Source organism: Salvelinus fontinalis, chromosome 2 (genome assembly GCF_029448725.1).
Source record: "Salvelinus fontinalis isolate EN_2023a chromosome 2, ASM2944872v1, whole genome shotgun sequence".
Lineage (NCBI taxonomy): Eukaryota > Metazoa > Chordata > Actinopteri > Salmoniformes > Salmonidae > Salvelinus > Salvelinus fontinalis.
Genome location: NC_074666.1, coordinates 79,399,273 through 79,419,273, shown reverse-complemented (window position 1 = coordinate 79,419,273; position 20,001 = coordinate 79,399,273). Strand labels below are relative to the sequence as shown.

The following is a 20,001-nucleotide window of genomic DNA, read 5'->3' as shown; positions in this document are numbered from 1 at the left end:
TCTCCCTGTTTTCTTATTCCTGTGTATGGTGATCTGATAGAAAGAGAGAGAGAGGGGCTCCAACCTGGTCTTCATGTTTCGTCTACCCTTCGCTGCTGGGAAGGTGTTCAGTGTCAGCATGCTGGATACTCTACTGTATCAGGTTAGTCTGAACTCCCCAGCACAGCAACGCTCCATATTTCAAAACGCAGTCTACAATATTTGTATTGCCCCTTTATTGCTCAATGACCCTCTGTTGTTTGTTGTGTGTTCCCACCAGTCCTTTGTGAAGGACTACATGATTTCCATCACCAGACTGTTGCTGGGACTAGACTCCATGCCTGGCTCAGGCTTCCTCTGTGCTGTGAGTAACTCATCTACTCATGTCCTCAATAGTTATCATCAGAAAGCTATGAAATGTGATGATCAACAATATAATGTATAGTATACAGCCCTGCTTAGATTTTACTAAGGTTGAAGGGAAGTTAGTGTAGCTGCCTGGTACTGAGGTTGAAGGGACGTTAGTGTAGCTGCCTGGTACTGAGGTTGAAGGGACGTTAGTGTGGCTGCCTGGTACTGAGGTTGAAGGAACGTTAGTGTAGCTGCCTGGTACTGAGGTTGAAGGAACATTAGTGTGGCTGCCTGGTACTGAGGTTGAAGGAACGTTAGTGTAGCTGCCTGGTACTGAGGTTGAAGGACCATTAGTGTGGCTGCCTGGTACTGAGGTTGAAGGGACGTTAGTGTGGCTGCCTGGTACTGAGGTTGAAGGGACGTTAGTGTGGCTGCCTGGTACTGAGGTTGAAGGGACGTTAGTGTGGCTGCCTGGTACTGAGGTTGAAGGGACGTTAGTGTGGCTGCCTGGTACTGAGGTTGAAGGGACGTTAGTGTAGCTGCCTGGTACTGAGGTTGAAGGGACGTTAGTGTGGCTGCCTGGTACTGAGGTTGAAGGGACGTTAGTGTAGCTGCCTGGTACTGAGGTTGAAGGGACGTTAGTGTAGCTGCCTGGTACTGAGGTTGAAGGAACATTAGTGTAGCTGCCTGGTACTGAGGTTGAAGGGACGTTAGTGTGGCTGCCTGGTACTGAGGTTGAAGGGACGTTAGTGTAGCTGCCTGGTACTGAGGTTGAAGGGACGTTAGTGTGGCTGCCTGGTACTGAGGTTGAAGGGACGTTAGTGTGGCTGCCTGGTACTGAGGTTGAAGGAACGTTAGTGTGGCTGCCTGGTACTGAGGTTGAAGGGACGTTAGTGTGGCTGCCTGGTACTGAGGTTGAAGGGACGTTAGTGTGGCTGCCTGGTACTGAGGTTGAAGGGACGTTAGTGTGGCTGCCTGGTACTGAGGTTGAAGGGGTATTAATGTAGCTACCTGGAACTGAGGATGATGAAGGTGGGGTGTTTGGGGTATTATAGATGAAGATCACCGAGAAGGACCTGTGGATCCGCACCTATGGTCGACTCTACCAGAAACTGTGCTCCTCCACCGGTGACATCCCCATCGGCATCTACCGCACTGAAGCCCAAAAGTTACCAGTCTCTGAGGTACCTGTCTGGACAGAAAGATCATCATTTACAGGAGTCAATGACACCAAGCTGTACATCATCATGATGTTTTAGTGATAAAACATCAACACCCAGATTAAAAACTCAACTCACTCAATAACTGCTGCTTGATATTGGTCTGAGCTGTGTGTGTGTGTGTCTCTCTCAGTCCCAGGTGTCCATCACAGTGGAGGACTATGAGGACACCAGAGAGCCAAGAGAACCCCTGCTGTCCCGGAGGGGACCCCACCGCAACTCCACCTCTTCCGAGCCCCCCTCCTCTTCCTCCCACTCCTCGGACCACCCCCTCCTCCGGCGGAAGAGCATGCAGTGGGCCAGAAGGCTGAGCAGGAAGGGGGGTCGGGGGCCCAGCGGGTCGAAGGGGGCCACAGGAAGTGCTGCGGAGAGGATCAGCCAGCAGAGACTGACCCTGTTCAGACGCTCTGAGAGACAGGAGCTCAACGCTCTGGTCCGCACGCGCATGAAACACCTGGGCCTCTCAGCCACCGGATTCAGTGAGTGCTGTTGGATATGTTCTGAGGGGTGGATGTGTGGTCATGTAGCACTGCCTAATGGAATAGAACCATTTGTTCATAGCTTTGTTTTTTCCTCCACAATTTTTTTTATCAACATTACTAAGGAACAACTTCATTGGTATCATTTGAGTTCCTGTGACATGTCATGTTTATTTCCTGTCTTGTGGTGTGTACTTCCTGTGTCAGATGGGATGACGGACCAGGGCAACAGGTTGTCTTACATCCTCATCAACCCCTCTCCTGACACCAGGCTGGAGCTGCACGATGTGGTGTGAGTACACAATATCCCGATGGCTCAGTCAAATCACACATCATCAGAAGACAATTTCACACAATTTCCCTCAATATACTGGTCCAACTTAAATTAAGTCTTGCACATTCACTCAAGAAGAAATCACTAAAGTTAAGTGGGTAACCCTTCATAAAAAAGCCAGCAGGTATAATGGTTTGTAACTTGTTATAAGAATGTATGAGCATTTGTTAAATGTATTATTCATCTAAGTGTGTCTTGGTGTGTGTGTCCCATGTCCAGGTACTTGATCAGACCAGACCCTCTGTCTCTGTTGCCTAACCAGGGGGGCAGTAGGAAGGTCAGCAACAGCCGCTCCGAGGGCCACAGGTTCGACACACAGAACAGCACCCATTTGTGAGCGTAGACAACAGAAATCAGCAGCATAGTGGGAGTGGAGAGAGAAACGCGAGAGAGACAGAGAGAGAGTGAGGGAGAGAAAGAGAGAGAGAGAGAAACAGAGAAAGAGAGAGCGGAGGGAGATATACTATAGGGAAGGACACATGTTCCACATCTACTCTGAACAGATAGTCACAGCTGTCACTTAGTTTTCTATTCTGAAACTCTCAAATGCATGGACCTTTTCTACAAGCTGCTTGGTTTAATTTATGCACCGTTTCATTTTTGAAGTGGAGAGCTGGGGACACAGAAGTGCATTCAATGAACTTGTATTTATGTATGTGCATGTACTGTATGTGTGTTATGAGCCAGACACTGCCATTTATATCTGGACAGCCAAAGGAACACATTTCCAAATGACTGTTATTTTTCTGTCTCTATGTGGTTGTGTGTGTCGAGGTGATTGCAGCCGAGCCAACAGTATGCTGATCTGGCGTTTCATAAATATTTTTTGTACCTTTTTATCTGATCGTACTGTTACTTTAACTCTCAGTCAGTTCCCAGTTCATCTTTTAGCTCACCAGCAGCAGAGGAAGCCAAAGAGCAGTGATCACCTGTCAATTTCCACAATTAGTGAGCTAGCAGGCATACACTAATGCTGGATAATCTATAACACCATTTACTGTCTTCAGAAAGAAAGGGAAAAGCCTTGAAGGAGTGACCCAGTCGATGAGTATCTCTTGAATAAAGCTAATATTCGTTTACTGATTCATGTAACTTTACAGATAGTTCTAAGTGGCCAAGGCCAGCCTTTCTGTCTCTGTTAGTTAGTTAGTTATTTAGTTAGTGTTTACCCTTCCCCACATCTCCTCAACCAGCTCGCTATTCTATTATTGTCATGCATGTTAGAGAGTCATGCATGTGGAGACCAAGGACTTGAAAGCCGTGTGAATCTTTGTCTAAAACCCAGCAGAGGTTTAGCAGAGATGGTGGCGCCACCGTGTGGTGAGAATGCTGCTCAGCATCTCTGCACTACAGTGCCCTCATTCAGTGCTGTTTCAACAGATATGGAAATATGTATATATTAAAGTTGCTATACATCTACTTTTTCAATGGCTCAGTTTGATTTCCAGTTCATTTTCAAAGCTGTCATTATACTCTCACACTGTAACCAAGCTTGGCTGCCGTGCCAGTCTATCTTGTTCCTCCAGTTATCGCTTGCTGTGATCATATGTTTGTATTGGTGCCAGTCTGCTCTGAAGGTTATGCTTATCAATAGAGGTGTTTTCCTATCCTTATGAATCCCCTAATGGTCTGAATGCAGTCTCCGATAACGAGGGAACATTGCCTTTACATTTTAACCGTGCTGTAACCCTGAACTTCAGCGATACAGATTGAATACGGCCCTATGCGTTTTATAAACATACAGAACATATATATAATTATAAACTGGGTGGCTCGGGCCCTGAATGCTGATTGGCTGACAGCCATGGTATATCAGACCGTATAGCATGGATATGACAAAACCTTTATTTTTACTGCTCTAATTACGTTGGTAACCAGTTTATAATAACAATAAGGCACCTCGGAGGTTTGTGGTATATGGCCAATATGCCATGGCTAAGGGCTGTGTCCAGGCACTTCTCTTTGCGTCGTGCATAAGAACAGCTCTTAGCCGTGGTATATTTGCCATATACCACACCTCCTCGGGCGTTATTGCTTAAATAAACCACCATTATGACCACAATGTTATGTATTAGGGTTCCTTCACTTTCCATTTATCACACTGGTTCACATTCAGTCCTACTCTCACAGAAACCCACTGCCTCTATTATTATACTCTAACCTACTCACACACTCACAAACAAATATACAGTCGTTATTAATGACTCAATAGATTAGATTACTCCTGCAAGGAAACACACACTACCCTCTGACACAATAAATCCCTGTCATTGTGAGTGTGGCAGTAGTAGGATGATTAAGGGTGTCACTGAGAGGGAAATCAGCCATATCACCTCCCATGAGCAGCGTCATCATGAGTCGTTTACCTCCCTCTAAGAACCACAGTGCTGGCCCAAGTGCTTTCCACTTCTTTTTATTGAACCTTTATTTAACTAGGCAAGTCAGTTAAGAACACATTCTTATTAACAATGACAGCCTACCCCGGCCAAACCCTCCCCTAACCTGGACGACACTGGGCCAATTGTGCGCTGCCCTTTGGGACTCCCGATCACGGCCAGTTGTGATATAGCCCGGGATCAAACCAGGGTCTGTAGTAACGCCTCTAGCACTGAGATGCAGTACCTTAGACCGCTGCGCCACTCAGGAGCCGGTTTGTCCAGGCCGTGGGAAGCGTCCTCTCATCAGCTCTCTGAATCTGATCTACTTTCTGCTCCCAAAGCTGAGTTGTTTACATTACCTCATTCATCTTCCATTGTTCAATGGTGTTATGTAATTTAGTAATTAATGTTCATAAATTGCAATTATCTTTCTAGGTCTGAAACCCAGAGGTTGTAAAGTTCTGGTTTAAATGAAACAGACAGAATTCCCGTCTCACAATTAGTCAGATACAATTTTATTTGCGAGATCTCTCCCGTGCATATATAAAAACCTTCCTTTTATACTTTGCTCTTAACCTACACACATACATACACACTAATATATGGGATTTTCCCCTGAAGTCTCACCACAGTTTATTACCACTCAGCTGACAGTTCCAGTCCCCCCCCCAGATACGGGAAACCTGGAGGGGCTCTCCCTGTCCTATCTTATCTCCACAGAGTTATAGCTGGATCGGTTCAAACATAGGTTAACGAGTCTCTTTGCTTTCTTTCCGCACACACATACATCCCTTTCTTCCCCAATGGTTATCATTTTTAATTACCCCTTGTCCATGCTACATAACCTCTAATCCTAATGGTTAAGTTTCCGGGTAGAATTATTTAATCATTTATCTTAAACCTTGATAAAATATTTTAACAAATGGACACACAGCTTTTAGCTGCAGTCCAGGCTGCGTCCCCATGCCTACTGTTGGCTTAGCTCTCATCACAGTTTACATTATGTAACTTCCCACTGGGCACAGACTCAATTCAACGTCTATTTCACGTTGGTTCAACGTAATTTCATTGAAATGACGTGGAAAGCATGTTGATTCAACCAGTGAGTGCCCAGTGGGTTCTTTTTCATTTGCAACCATCAGGTATGGTATTAACGTCCTTAATTTCCCATACACAACCCCTTCTGCCAATGGCACGCACACACACACACACACACACACACACACACACACACACACACACACACACACGACTCAGCATACTACCTCATATACACAATCTAATGTGGACTGGGTGTGGTGAGGCTACAGAATAAACACTCAATGAAAATAATTGACGTTATAAATGGGGTGAGAAGGAGAGAACAGTCACACACTCCAGGTCGAGGCAGAGACTGAAAGGAGAAGAAATGGCAGCTAAAGCATGCAGCGTCCTGATCACGGGGGCCAACCGAAGCCTGGGTTTGGAGATGGTTAAAAAGATGGTGGAGTCTCCCTGGCCGGTCTGACAGTTATTAGCCTGCTGCCGAGACCTAGACGGGCTCAGAACTGAGGTGAGAGCAGAGCTGCTGCTGCTGGAGCAGAGAGAGGAGATAGGAGTGTTCCTTATTCCATGTTGTTCTTAGGGCAGCTATGTCCTTGAGGGCAGGGCCATGTATTTAGAGAGTTGGGTCAACTTTTAGAATGTTGTATTTTGTTTTAATTCTAGACATTCAGTTACATAGCCTTATTTAAATCAAATCAAATGTTTTTTGGTCACATACATACAGTATATTTAGCAGATGTTATTGCGGGTGTAGCAAAATGCTTGTGTTCCTAGCTCCAACAGTGCAGTAATATCTAACAATTCACAACAATACACACAAATCTAAAAAATCGGCTAGTGATTGCTATTTAACAGTCTAATTGCCTTGAGATAGAAGCTGTTTTTCAGTCTCTCGGCCCCGGCTTTGATGCACCTGTCCTGACTTCTCCTTCTGGATGATAGCGGGGTGAACAGGCCATGGCTCATGTGGTTGATGTCCTTGATGATCTTTTTGGCCTTTCTGTGACATCGGGTGCTGTAGGTGTCCTGGAGGGCAGGTAGTTTGCCCCCTGTGATGAGTTGTGCAGACCGCACCACCCTCTGGAGAGCCCTGCGGTTGCGGGCGGTGCAGTTGCCATACCAGGCGGTGAAACAGCCCGACAATTATGCATCTTTAGTTTGTGAGGGTCTCAGGGGCCAAGATTAATTTATTCAGCCTCCTGAGGTTGAAGAGGTTCTGTTGCGCTTTCTTCACCACACTGTCTGTGTGGGTGGACCATTTCAGATTGTCAGTGATGTGTATGGCGAGGAACTTGAAGCTTTCCACCTTCTCCACTGCGGTCCCATCGATGTGGATAGGGGCGTGCTCCCTCTGCTGTTTCCTGAAGTCCACGATCAGCTTCTTCATTTTGTTGACGTTGAGGGAGAGATTATTTTCCTGACACCACTCCGCCAGGGCCCTCACCTCCTCCATGTTGGTAATCAGGCCTACTACTGTTGTGTGGTCTGCAAACTTCATGATTGAGTTGGAGGTGTGATTGGCCACGCAGTAATGGGTGAACAGGGAGTACAGGAGGGAGCTGAGCACGCACCCTTGTGGGGCCCCTGTGTTGAAAATCAGCGAAGTGAAGATGTTGTTTCCCATCTTCCCCACCTGGGGGCGGCCCATCAGGAAGTCCAGGACCCAGTGACACAGGGCGGGGTGCAGACCAGCTTAATGATGAGCTTGGAGGGTACTATGTTGAATGCTGAGCTATAGTCAATGAACAGAATTCTTAGGTAGGTATTCCTCTTGTCCAGATGGGATAGGGAAGTGTGCAGTGTGATGGTGATTAAATATTCCCCATATAATGTTAATAGGGCACTCACACGGCTGCCTTAGAATGTTGAAATAGTGTCACGTAAATGCATCATAATGCACAAACCTCAATGCCCCAACTCTCTAAATACATGACTCTGCTTGAAGGCAAACTCCAGTGAATAAGGAAAACTCTACTGAGCAAAGACAGAAAATAAAGCCTTCCTGGAGATGTATTTTCTGTGTCTAACCAACAATGTGTCCTTTGTGTTTAAGGGTCTGCGAGACTTGGCAAAGAAGCACCCCGATGTCATCACTGTCATCCGTCTTGGTGAGCACTCGCTCTGTTCCATTCTTCTGTTTCTTCACGCTCTAGCACTAGGATTATTGAGCCTATTAATGGCACTGTTGTCAATCTCACCAGTCACAGCATGCACTTGTATTGCCTGTACTGTATGAATCACATGGCAGAGTGGCAGGTTACTCTGAGCTGGCCAGCTGGGATGTTAGACTGGATACTGGGGTTGACTAGTCCCAGATCTCAACCTGCTGGTAAACAACACAGGGGTGCTGACTCACGACACCACGCAGACCACAGGTACCCAGGAAATGCCGGCTGCATTCAACACCAACATCATGGGCCCCATGGACGTCATTAAGGTGAGAGCAGAGAGCCAGAAAAACACACATACAAGTACGTTTTAGAGGACATTCAAAATGTATTTGTTTTTCCTAATGTCTGCAAACAAAAGGTGTAAAATACTGAAGAATGATTAATCTTTTTTTTTCTTCTCTGTCTCCCTCTCTGTCCCTGTGGTCCTCATTAGGAGTTTCTGCCCGATCTGCAGGCAGCAGCCACAGCCAGCGGGAAACCAGAAATGTCCTGCAGTAAGCCAGCTGTGGTTAGCATTTCCAGCACGGTGGGCTCCATGGCAACCGTCAAGGAGATGTATTCTTTCTTCCCTATGGCGTCAGCAAAGTAAACAGACCTCTGTTACCCTGCCTGTCATAACACATCCTCTCCCATCACATTATATTCCCTGTCAAGTTAGCCCAGCCATGTCAGTGGAGGCTGGTGTCAATTTAAATGGGTGGACGGGCTCTTTGTAATGGCTGGAATGGAATACATGTCATGTGTCTGATGAGTTTGAAACCTTTTCATTCATTCCGTAGTCATGGTTCTACATCCAATCTATTGTCCTGTATCCTCTCCTCTTTAACAGCCTCCCTCCCTTCTCTCTTCCTGCTCCTCCTTTCCTCTCCTCTCAGGCTGGTCTGAACATGCTGACGTTCTGCTCTACAGAGGAGTTCAGGAAGGATGAGATCCTGTTTGCGGTCCTGCACCCGGGCTGGGTCCGCACTGACATGGGTGGAAAAGGGGTGAGTCTGACTGGCAGGGTGCTTCTATTGACCTCAGGGAGTGGGAAAGGATGTAATGAACTATGTTTAAGCACCTTAGAGCAGTGTTGTCCCAATAGTCCATCAGGAGCAGGCGTCAGAACCCAATAGTGGGTCGTGGCATAAGCCTATAACCTGGCTTTGGTCTGATGTTCTGTTTTGATTATCTGGAGGGGTCAAGACAAAATTTGAAAGGCTTTGATTAGTCATGGCCCAATAAAGTCTAATTCCACGTATGTGTTTACTATGACCACCAGGCGGCGATCGATGCTCCAGAGAGTGTGGAAGGACTGCTGTGTGTGATGGTCTTCCTTACTGAGAAACAGATTGGGGCCTTCCTGGACTATGAGGGCAAAGTCATGCCTTGGTAAACTCACTGGATTGTACTGAACACTGGAGAACTCTGAACACAATCTTTTATAATCGTTCTATAAACCTTCTAAAAATATGCATCAAATAAACATGAGTACAATCAAGTGGTATCCCCCCCAAAGTTTATTCAATTGAGAAAAAAAACATTTTGGGGCTTTTATATACATGAATTGTAATATTCATTGTGTCGTATCGAATATCTTCATTCATCTCACACATGCTCTTTACTACACATTCCATAACATGGCAAAAAAGCCAATGTCAAATGGAGTCTTTCGGTAATAATCAGTATCTAATTTCTTCTATCGATAAAGTCAAAAGGCAATCAAAAAAATCTCTAAAAGATCTTACAAAATGTTTTCCACACACACCGTGCCAAACATTTCACTACGTCATTACCTATGTGTCTTGAGGCTGGATATGTGCCTTGGATGTACAGCTACCACTCTCTTTGAATGGTGCTGTCAGAACCCCTCCTCATCACCAGGTGGCGCTGTTCCACACAGCCACTTTGACCGGGCAGATCTTCAGCGGGCCGGGGTTGTTGCCGTTGATGTTGGCTCCAGGGCAGAAAAAGGGGAACATCCTCTCAGTGAAGAAATCATTGAAGGTGTAGATGGACGTCATATTAACAGGGTTGGAGAAGGTCACCTCCCCAGAGTCGTAGTCCAGCTGCACCCTGACCCTCTTCAGCTCCCCTGTCAGTTTGAGAGGGGTGCGTGGCCGGGTCATGGCCATATACTCACCCTCGCAGTGGGAGATCATCCACAAGCCGCCCTCAGGGCAGCCTGAGATCCGGCCCTTCCTGTTGATGGACTCCTTGACCACACCCAGCATCCAGTCGTCCTTGTCCCCCACCTCTACCTCCCAGGCGTGGCAGCCAGTGGTGAAGCCCTCAGAGCCCAGGACGAACACGAAGTGGTCAAAACGCTCTGGGTTGTCTGGGAGCACCTGCACATGACCACTGTTGGTCACACTGGTCAGGTCCTTGTTCAGAGAGAGCCAGGAGTAGGCCGTGTTAGGATCCAGAGTCACAGGAGCTGGGAGATGGAGAAAAGGGATTCAGTGATGGAAACATTTACAAGTTGTGGATCTAGTAAAAAATGTATTATCGTACATCTATGCGAGTTAGTAGAAGTTCACTAGAACATTAGTTAATGCAGTTATAGCTAGCTAGATACCCAACAAGCCAAAGACTGGAGCATAAACAGACTACTGTAGTCTTGCTATACATACTGTACTCCACCAGCCCCACCATCTTCTCCCAGACCTTGTACTTGAGGGAGCTGACATGCTTCGCCACGTTGATCATAGCACCTGAGATCTCCTCTGGACCCTTCTGAGGTATCACAGCTCTGCAACAATATAACAGCCAGTTAGTTCTAGTTGGAGTTTGGTACATTACATTATAAGGGTATTAGGTACTCAAGTCAAAACACTTACCTCTTCTTTGTGTTTCTGTAGTTCTGAAAAGGGAACAAGACAAAATGTTTTGTAACTGTTTGTACTGTTAATACTGCCGGTTTATAAAAGTTTCTATTCTTCTTACCTGGAGGAAAAGAGCATCACTGGAGGCTATGTCGTTATCAATAGCGATGATGGCATGAGAGAGGGTGAGGATGTCTGCCGTGATGCCCTCTGTCTTCTTCCTCACCAGATGTCTCTTCTGCTCATCTTCCTCCTGTAGGATAGCTATCCTGGCTTCCTCCTCATTCTGAAGGAACTGCCTGAGCTGCTCAAACTCCTCTCTGATGTGATTCTCTGTCTGCTGGGTCTGGCTCTGGACAAACAGGAGAAACGGGTCATAGGAAAGATACAATCTTATATATATGTAACTCTAGAACAGTGGCACACAATGGCAGACATTTGTCAAAACGTTGTTTTGGTAGGCAAGCCATTGACAACAAAGTCTCTTACAACCTACACATGTCTGATTTCTGATTTGTGTGATAGATTAAATCAATTTCAAATAACTTTATTATCCCTCAAGGGGAAATTGCCTGGTCAAACACCAGGCACTTGTACTGCTTGCTCAAATACAAGGCACAAAGCATATTGACTGCTTTGTCCACATGAGGATATAATGTACACAAGTTATAAGACCATATTTTCAAGGGTTTGTTTTTTCAAAGGCATTCCTCCAACTGTTGACAGACTAACAGTGTGTAAACTAAACATAAGTCAGTGTTGTGTTGGGATCTGCTGATGTCCCACGGTTTCGGACGCCCTATTTGTTGATACCTTGATGTGCACAGTTGTGTCATCACACTCCTGCTTGGCTTCATAGAGGCCACGGAGGCTCTTCTTCAGAGGGATCAATTCTTTCTTCATTTCTTCCTGAGGGAGAGAGTGGAGGGGGAGAGAGAGAGAACGTTTTTAGAGATAAAACTGTAAAGTGGAAAAGCAGTAAAGTGGAAGCTTAGCTCAAGCAAATCTAGCCATGTAAACACGAATGTCAACGGCAAAGCTAAAGCTCATCTGAGGTTGTGCATAGGCTGCTGTTTAACCGTAATCGGGATATTTTGGTGATACTTTTTTGTGACACCATATTCTATGTTTTTTTTTTGTTTTTTTTATCCAACTAGCAGATACAGTATCGAAATGTCACTGTTGTGAAATGTGTCGCATCAATAACAATCATGTTTCACAATAGTTATGTTTGATTGCTGACTGTACTGCTTCAAGTTTTATACTGTTGGTAAAACGAGCTCGATTAAGAACACATTTTCAAGGTCGTATGGTCAATATAAAGTAGTATATCTGAATAAAAACTGTGAAATTAAAAGATTATCTGACAGAATACAATATTTGCATCACCATAAAAGAGAGGGTTACACAACCATCCAAAAGTGAATGATACGAGACAAGCCATTCTAACCTTGAGCTCCTGGGCCCCCTCCTCCAGTGGGATCACACAGTGGCCCTGGTGCCTCTTAGACGTGTGACACACACAGCAGAGCACCTCTGCATCGTCCTGGCAGAACAGCTTCAGCACCTCCCCGTGTGTGTGGCACTTCGCCTCAGACTTTACTGGGATGCCTCCTCTGTCCGGCCCTCCGCCCGCCTCGCCCTGGCTCCTCTGCTCCCTGAAGAAGGTATCGGCCACGTTCTTCAGAGCCAGGCTCACTGTGGGCTCCGTCAGGGAACACTTCCTGCGACACACAGGACACTCGCGCCTCGCCTTCTTCTGGTTCCAGAACTGCTGCAGGCAGGCCCGGCAGAAGCTGTGGGTGCACTTGAGCACCACAGGGTCCCTGAAGATCTCGCAGCACACAGAGCAGGTTAGCTCATCCTCCAGCATGGAGCTTGAGTGAGAGGACACGGCCCTGGGCCGCAGAGCCATGACCACCTTGGGGCTCTGTAAGAACGAAGGTTTCCCAGGCTGGGAGGAAGCCCGTGGACGCAGCGCCATGACTGGCTCCTGCACTGTAGCTAGAGACTACTGTGGTGTATTCCCTTTTCAGTGGAGGAAATATCTTTCAGCAGTGCTGCAGCATCTACTCTTTCCTGAGGAAAGCTCTCTGCCAGCTCTATCTCACATCCAGGAACAGACACTGGACTGACAGCTAAGGACACACAACATAGTAAATGAGGGACATGAGATCCCATCCTATGGGTGACCTGGACTTGTAGAACAGGTCCTGCTCCGCCCCCCAAGGGAAAAATGTATTTAAAAGCCAAATCACGTCCCCTGGCCTCCTACCTACTGTACCTGCCCACAACAGGATTCTAAGAAATTAGTCGTTAGTTATTATGCCCAACTGACCTCCCAGTCAAAGTCAGTCTGCCTGTTTCTGAGAAACGAGAGGCGGTAGTGTCATGTGTGGGTAAAGCCTGGAGCAACAGGTGCTGCGGTAGGAGTAGGGTTAGGAGGCCTCAGACTGGGCACAAATTGGTTGAATCAACTTTGTTCCAATGCAATTTGTCAGCGTATTATGACGTGGAATCTACGTGGAAAATACATTGGATTTGAAAAAAGTAAACTGTTGTTTTGAGGGTGAAATTTCAACCACAGGATTATGTCATCATTGTAACACATTTTTAACGTAGATAAATCTTCCCACTGGGCACAGATGTCAATTCAACGTCTATTCCACGTTGGTTCACTGTAATTTAATTGAAATTACATGGAAAAAACGTTGAGTCAACCAGTGTGTGCCCAGTGCGTTGTATAAAATATGTTGAATTTGTATCTTTGAAATGAAGTCAGATGCAGTGGCTGCCCATCCATTAGGGTGTTAGGGGCAGTGCCCCACTTGTGATAGGTCAACAACAACACAGAATCTACATATACATATATATATATATATATATATATATATATATATATATATATATATATATGTATATGTAGATTCTGTGTATATATATATATATACAGTACCAGTCAAAAGTTTGAACACACCTACTCATTCTAGGGTTTTTATTTATTTTACTATTTTCTACAACCTTTATTTAACTAGGCAAGTCAGTTAAGAACTCATTCTTGTTTACAATGATGGCCTACCCCGGCCAAACCCAGAATACGCTGGGTCAATTGAGTGCCTCCCTATGGGACTCCCAATCACGGCCGGATGAGATACAGCCTGGATTCAAACTAGGGACTATAGTGACGCCCTCTTGCACTGAGATGCAGTGACTTAGACCGCTGCGCAACTCCAGAGCAGCAGTAATAATAGTGAGCAGAATAATAGTGAAGACATCAAAATTACAGTTGAAGTCGGACGTTTACATACACTTAGGTTAGAGTCATTAAAACTAGCTTACATACACTAAGTTGATTGTGCCTTTAAACAGCTTGGAAAATTCCAGAAAATTATTTAACGGCTTTAGAAGGTTCTGATAGGCTAATTGACATCAAGGCCTACCTTCAAACTCAGTGCCTCTTTGCTTGACATCATGGGAAAATCAAAAGAAATCAGCCAAGACCTCAGACAAAAAATTGTAGACCTCCACAAGTCCAGTTCATCCTTGGGAGCAATTTCCAAATGCCTGAAGGTACCACGTTCATCTGTACAAACATTAGTACGCAAGTATAAACACCATGGGACCACGCAGCCATCATACCGCTCAGGAAAGAGACGCGTTCTGTCTCCTAGAGATGAATGTGGAAAAGGGGAGAGGCTTGCAAGCCGAAGAACACCATCCCAACCGTGAAGCACGGGGTTGGCAGGATCATGTTGTGGGGGTGCTTTGCTGCAGGAGGAGTGGTGCACTTCACAAAATAGATGGCATCATGAGGTAGGAAAATTATGTGGATATATTGAAGCAACATCTCAGGACATCAGTCAGGAAGTTAATGCTTGGTCGCAAATGGGTCTTCCAAATGGACAATGACCCCAAGCATACTTCCAAAGTTGTGGCAAAATGGCTTAAGGACAACAAAGTCAAGGTATTGGAGTGGCCATCACATAGCCCTGACCTCAATCCCATAGAAAATTTGTGGGCAGAACTGAAAAAGCGTGTGCGAGCAAGGAGGCCTACAAACCTGACTCAGTTACACCAGCTCTGTCAGGAGGAATGGGCCAAAATTCACCCAACTTATGGGAAGCTTGCGGAAGGCTACCTGAAATGTTTGACCCAAGTTAAACAATTTAAAGGCAAATACTAATTAAGTGTATGTAAACTTCTGACCCACTGGGAATGTGATGAAAGAAATGAAAGCTGAAAGAAATAATTCTCTCTTCTATTATTCTGACATTTCACATTCTTAAAGTAAAGTGGTGATCCTAACTCACCTAAGACAATTTTTACTAGGATTAAATGTCAGGAATTGTGAAAAACTGAGTTTAAATGTATTTGGCTAAGGTGTATGTAAACTTCCGACTTCAACTGTATGAAATAACACATATGGAATCATGAAATAACCAAAACAGTGTTAAACAAATCAAAATATGTTTTATATTTGGGATTCTTCAAAGTAGCCACCCTTTGCCTTGATGACAGCTTTGCAAGTTCTTAGCCTTCTCTCTGACAGCTTCATGAGGTCGTCACCTGGAATGCATTTCAGTTAACAGGTGTGCCTTGTTAAAAGTCCATTTGTGGAATTTCTTTCATTCTTAATGCGTTTGAGCCAATCAGTTGTGTTGTGACAAGGTAGGGGTGGTATACAGAAGATAGCCCTATTTGGTAAAAGACCACGTCCATATTATGACAAGAACAGCTCAAAAAAGCAAAGAGAAATGACAGACCATCCTTACTTTAAGACATGAAGGTCAGTCAATCTGAAACATTTCAAGAACTTTTCAAGTTTTTTCAAGTGGAGTCACAAAAACCATAAAGCACTATGACGAAACTGGATCTCATGAGGACCGCCACAGGAAAGGAAGACCCAGAGATAACTGCACCTCAGATTGCAGCCCAAATAAATGCTTCACAGAGTTCAAGTAACAGAAACATCTCAACATCAACATTTTTTAATTTCACCTTTATTTAACCAGGTAGGCTAGTTGAGAACAAGTTGTCATTTACAACTGCGACCTGGTCAAGATTAAGCAAAGCAGTGTGACACAAACAACAACACAGAGTTACACATGGAATAAACAAACATACAGTCAATAATACAACAGAGAAAGTCTATATACAGTGTGTGCAAATGAAGTAGGATAAGGGGGGTGAGGCAATAAATAGGCCATAGTGGCAAAATTATTACAGTATGGCAAATTAAACACTGGGGTGATAGATTTTCAGAAGATGAGTGTGCAAGTAGCGGTACTGGGTTGCAAAGGAGAAAAATAAAGAAAATAAATAACAATATGGTGATGCGGTAGTTGGATGGGCTATTTACAGATGGGCTATGTACAGGTGCAATGGTCTGTAAGCTGCTCTGACAGCTGGTGCTTAAAGCCAGTGAGGGAGATATGAGTCTCCAGCTTCAGTGATTTTTGCAGTTCGTTCAAGTCATTGTCAGCAGAGAACTGGAAGGAAAGGCGGCCGAAGGAGGAATTGGCTTTGGGGGTGACCAAATATACCTGCTTGGAGCGCGTGCTGCGGGTGGGTGCTGCTATGGTGACCAGGGAGCTGAGATAAGGCGGGGCTTTACCTAGCAACGACTTATAGATGACCTGGATCGGCTATGAAAAGCCAACTGAAAATTATTCATGATTATTATTTGACCATGCTTGTCACTTATGAACATTTTTGAACATCTTGGCATAGTTCTGTTATAATCTCCACCCGGCACAGCCAGAAGAGGACTGGCCACCCCTCATAGCCATATTACCTCCCGGGTGGCGCAGTGGTCTAGGGCACTGCATCGCAGTGCTAGCTGCGCCACCAGAGTCTCTGGGTTCGCGCCCAGGCTGGGCTGGGTTCGCGCCCAGGCTCTGTCGCAGCCGGCCGCAACCGGGAGGTCTGTGGGGCGACGCACAATTGGCATAGCGTCGTCCGGGTTAGGGAGGGTTTGGCCAGTAGGGATATCCTTGTCTCAGTATGTAAAATGTAATAAAAATGTATGCACTCTACTGTAAGTCGCTCTGGATAAGAGCGTCTACTAAAATGTAAATGTAAATAGCCTGGTTTCTTCCTAGGTTTTGGCCTTTCTAGGGAGTTTTTCCTAGCCACCGTGCTTCTACACCTGCATTCTAGCTGTTTGGGGTTTTAGGCTGGGTCTCTGTACAGCACTTCGAGATATTAGCTGATGTACGAAGGGCTATATAAAATAAACTTGATCGATTGATTGATTGACCTGGAGCCAGTGAGTTTGGCGACGGATATGAAGCGAGGGCAAGCCAACGAGAGCATACAAGTCGCAGTGGTGGGTAGTATATGGGGCTTTGGTGACAAAATGGATGGCACTGTGATAGACTGCATCCAATTTGCTGAGTAGAGTGTTGGAGGCTATTTTGTAAATGACATCGCCGAAATCAAGGATCGGTAGGATAGTCAGTTTTACTAGGGTATGTTTGGCAGCATGAGTGAAGGATGCTTTATTGCGAAATAGGAAGCCGATTCTAGATTTAATTTTGGATTGGAGATGCTTAATGTGAGTCTGTAAGGAGAGTTCACAGTCTAACCAGACACCTAGGTATTTGTAGTTGTCCACATATTCTAAGTCAGAACCGTCCAGAGTAGTGATGCTGGACGGGTGGGTAGGTGTGGGCAGCGATCGGTTGAAGATGCATTTAGTTTTGCAGTTGGAGGCCACGGAAGGAGAGTTGTATGGCATTGAAGCTTGTCTGGAGGTTAGTTAACACAGTGTCCAAAAAAGGGCCAGAAGTATACAGAATGGTGTCGTCTGCGTAGAGGTGGATCAGAGAATCACCAGCAGCAAGAACAACATCATTGATGTTTACAGAGAAAAGAGTCGGCCCGAGGATTGAACCCTGTGGCACCCCCATAGAGACTTCCAGAGGTCCGGACAACAGGCCCTATGATTTGACACACTGAACTCTGTCAGAGTAGTAGTTGGTGAACCAGGCGAGGCAGTCATTGAGAAACCAAGGCTGTTGAGTCTGCTGATAAGAATGTGGTGATTGACAGAGTCGAAAGCCTTGGCCAGGTCGATGAATACAGCTGCATAGTATTGTCTGTTATCGATAGAGATTATGATATCGTTTAGGACCTTGAGCGTGGCTGAGGTGCACCCATGACCAACTCGGAAACCAGATTGCATAGCGGTGAAGGTACGATGGGATTCGAAATGGTCGGTGATCTGTTTGTTAACTTGGCTTTCGAAGACCTTAGAAAGGCAGGGTAGGATAGATATAGGTCTGTAGCAGTTTGGGTCTAGAGTGTCTCCCCCTTTGAAGAGAGGGATGACCGCGGCAGCTTTCCAATCTTTAGGAATCTCAGACGATGCGAAAGAGAGGTTGAACAAGCTAGTAATAGCTGTGTGAATGGTCGAATTGCTGCAAAGAAACCCCTATTAAAGGACACTTATAAGAAGGACGTGCTTGGGCCAAGAAACATGAGCAATGGTCATTAGACCACTGGAAATCTGTGCTTTGGTCTGATGAGTCCAAATTTGAGATTTTTGGTTCCAAACACTGTGTCTTTGTGAAAAGCAGAGTACGTGAACGGATGATCTCCGCATGTGTGGTTCCCACCATGAAGCAGGAGGTGTGATGGTGCTTTGCTGTTGACACTGTCTGATTTATTTAGAATTAAAGGCACACTTAACCAGCATGGCTACCACAGCATTCTGCAGCGACACTCCATCCCATCTGGTTTGCACTTAGTTCGATTATCATTTTGTTTTTCAACAGGACAATGACCCCAAAACACACCTCCAAGCTGTGTAAGGGCTATTTGACCAAGGAGAGTGATGGAGTGCTGCATCAGATGACCTGGCCTCCACAATCACCTTTTTAGTTACTACATGATCCTAATGTTTTATTTCATAGTTTTGATGTCTTCACTATTATTCTACAATGTAGAAAATTGTAAAAAAAAAAAGAAAAACCCTTGAATGAGTAGGTATGTCCAAACTTTTGACTGGTACTGTAAATATATAAACTCAGCAAAAAAAGAAACGTCCTCTCACTGTCAACTACGTTAATTTTCAGCAAACTTAACGTGTGTAAATATTTGTATAAACATAACAAGATTCAACAACTGAGACATAAACTGAACCTGTTTCACAAACATGCGACTATCAGAAATGGAATAATGTGTGCCTGAAGGAAAGGGGGGGTCAAAATCAAAAGTAACAGTCAGTATCTGTTGTGGCCACCAGCTGCATTTAGTACTGCAGTGCATCTCCTCCTCATGGACTGCATCAGATTTGCATGTTCTTGCTGTGAGATGTTACCCTACTTCTACCAAGGCACCTGCAAGTTCCCGGACATTTCTGGGGGGACTGACCCTAGCCCTCACTCTCCGATCCAACAGGTCCCAGACGCGCTCAATGGGATTGAGATCCAGGCTCTTTGCTGGCCATGGCAGAACACTGACATTTCTGTCTTGCAGGAAATCACGCACAGAACGAGCAGTATGGCTGGTGGCATTGTCATGCTGGAGGGTCATGTCAGGATGAGCCTGCAGGAAGGGTACCACATGAGGGAGGAGGATGTTTTCCCTGTAACACACAGCATTGAGATTGCCTGCAATGACGCTCAGTCCGATGATGCTGATGATGCTGTGACACACCGCCCCAGACCATGATGGACCCTTCACCTCCAAATCGATCCCGCTCCAGAGTACAGGCCTCGGTGTAACGCTCATTCCTTCGACGATAAACACAAATCCGACCATCACCCCTGTTGAGACAAACCGCGACTCGTCAGTGAAGAGCACTTTTTGCCAGTCCTGTCTGGTCCAGCAACGGTGGGTTTTTGCCCATAGGCGACGTTGTTGCTGGTGATGTCTGGTGAGGACCTGCCTTACAACAGGCCTATAAGCCCTCAGTCCAGCCTCTCTCAGCCTATTGCGGACAGTCTGAGCACTGATGGAGGTGTTGTGTATTCCTGGTGTAACTCGGGAAGTTGTTGTTGCTGCCATCCTGTACCTGTCCCTGTAACACAGGTGTGATGTTTGGATGTACCGGTCCTGTGCAGCTGTTAATGTCTTAACGACCGTTCCACAGGTGCATGTTCATTAATTGTTTATGGTTCATTGAACAAGCATGGGAAACAGTGTTTTAACCCTTTACAATGAAGAGCTGTGTTATTTGGATTTGTACTAATTATCTTTGAAAGACAGGGTCCTGAAAAAGGGATGCTTATTTTTT

At 45.5% G+C, this 20,001-nt stretch overlaps 2 protein-coding genes and 1 pseudogene across 3 annotated transcripts in view; 2 read left to right on the top strand and 1 right to left on the bottom strand.

The window, feature by feature from the left end:
* Positions 1-3,787, top strand: part of LOC129827960 (potassium channel subfamily T member 2-like) — an 85,113-nt gene extending 81,326 nt beyond the window's left edge. For both annotated transcript variants that reach the window (XM_055889286.1, XM_055889278.1), the window contains 6 exons: positions 41-142; positions 260-343; positions 1,386-1,514; positions 1,684-2,029; positions 2,237-2,321; positions 2,583-3,787. In XM_055889286.1, the coding sequence (XP_055745261.1) occupies positions 41-142; positions 260-343; positions 1,386-1,514; positions 1,684-2,029; positions 2,237-2,321; positions 2,583-2,700 (864 nt within the window). In that variant the 3' untranslated portion in view covers positions 2,701-3,787. The remainder of the gene's footprint in view (positions 1-40; positions 143-259; positions 344-1,385; positions 1,515-1,683; positions 2,030-2,236; positions 2,322-2,582) is intronic.
* Positions 3,788-4,391: 604 nt separating this feature from the next.
* Positions 4,392-9,436, top strand: LOC129867446 (C-factor-like; annotated as a pseudogene).
* Positions 9,437-9,466: 30 nt separating this feature from the next.
* trim35-12 (tripartite motif containing 35-12) lies at positions 9,467-12,891 on the bottom strand. The gene is made up of 6 exons (XM_055889265.1): positions 12,211-12,891; positions 11,574-11,669; positions 10,882-11,112; positions 10,776-10,798; positions 10,569-10,687; positions 9,467-10,372 (listed from the first exon to the last, which is right to left on the bottom strand). The coding sequence occupies exons 1-6, from the start codon at positions 12,742-12,744 to the stop codon at positions 9,813-9,815; spliced, it is 1,563 nt and encodes a 520-aa protein (XP_055745240.1). The 5' UTR covers positions 12,745-12,891; the 3' UTR covers positions 9,467-9,812.
* Positions 12,892-20,001: the final 7,110 nt, after the last annotated feature.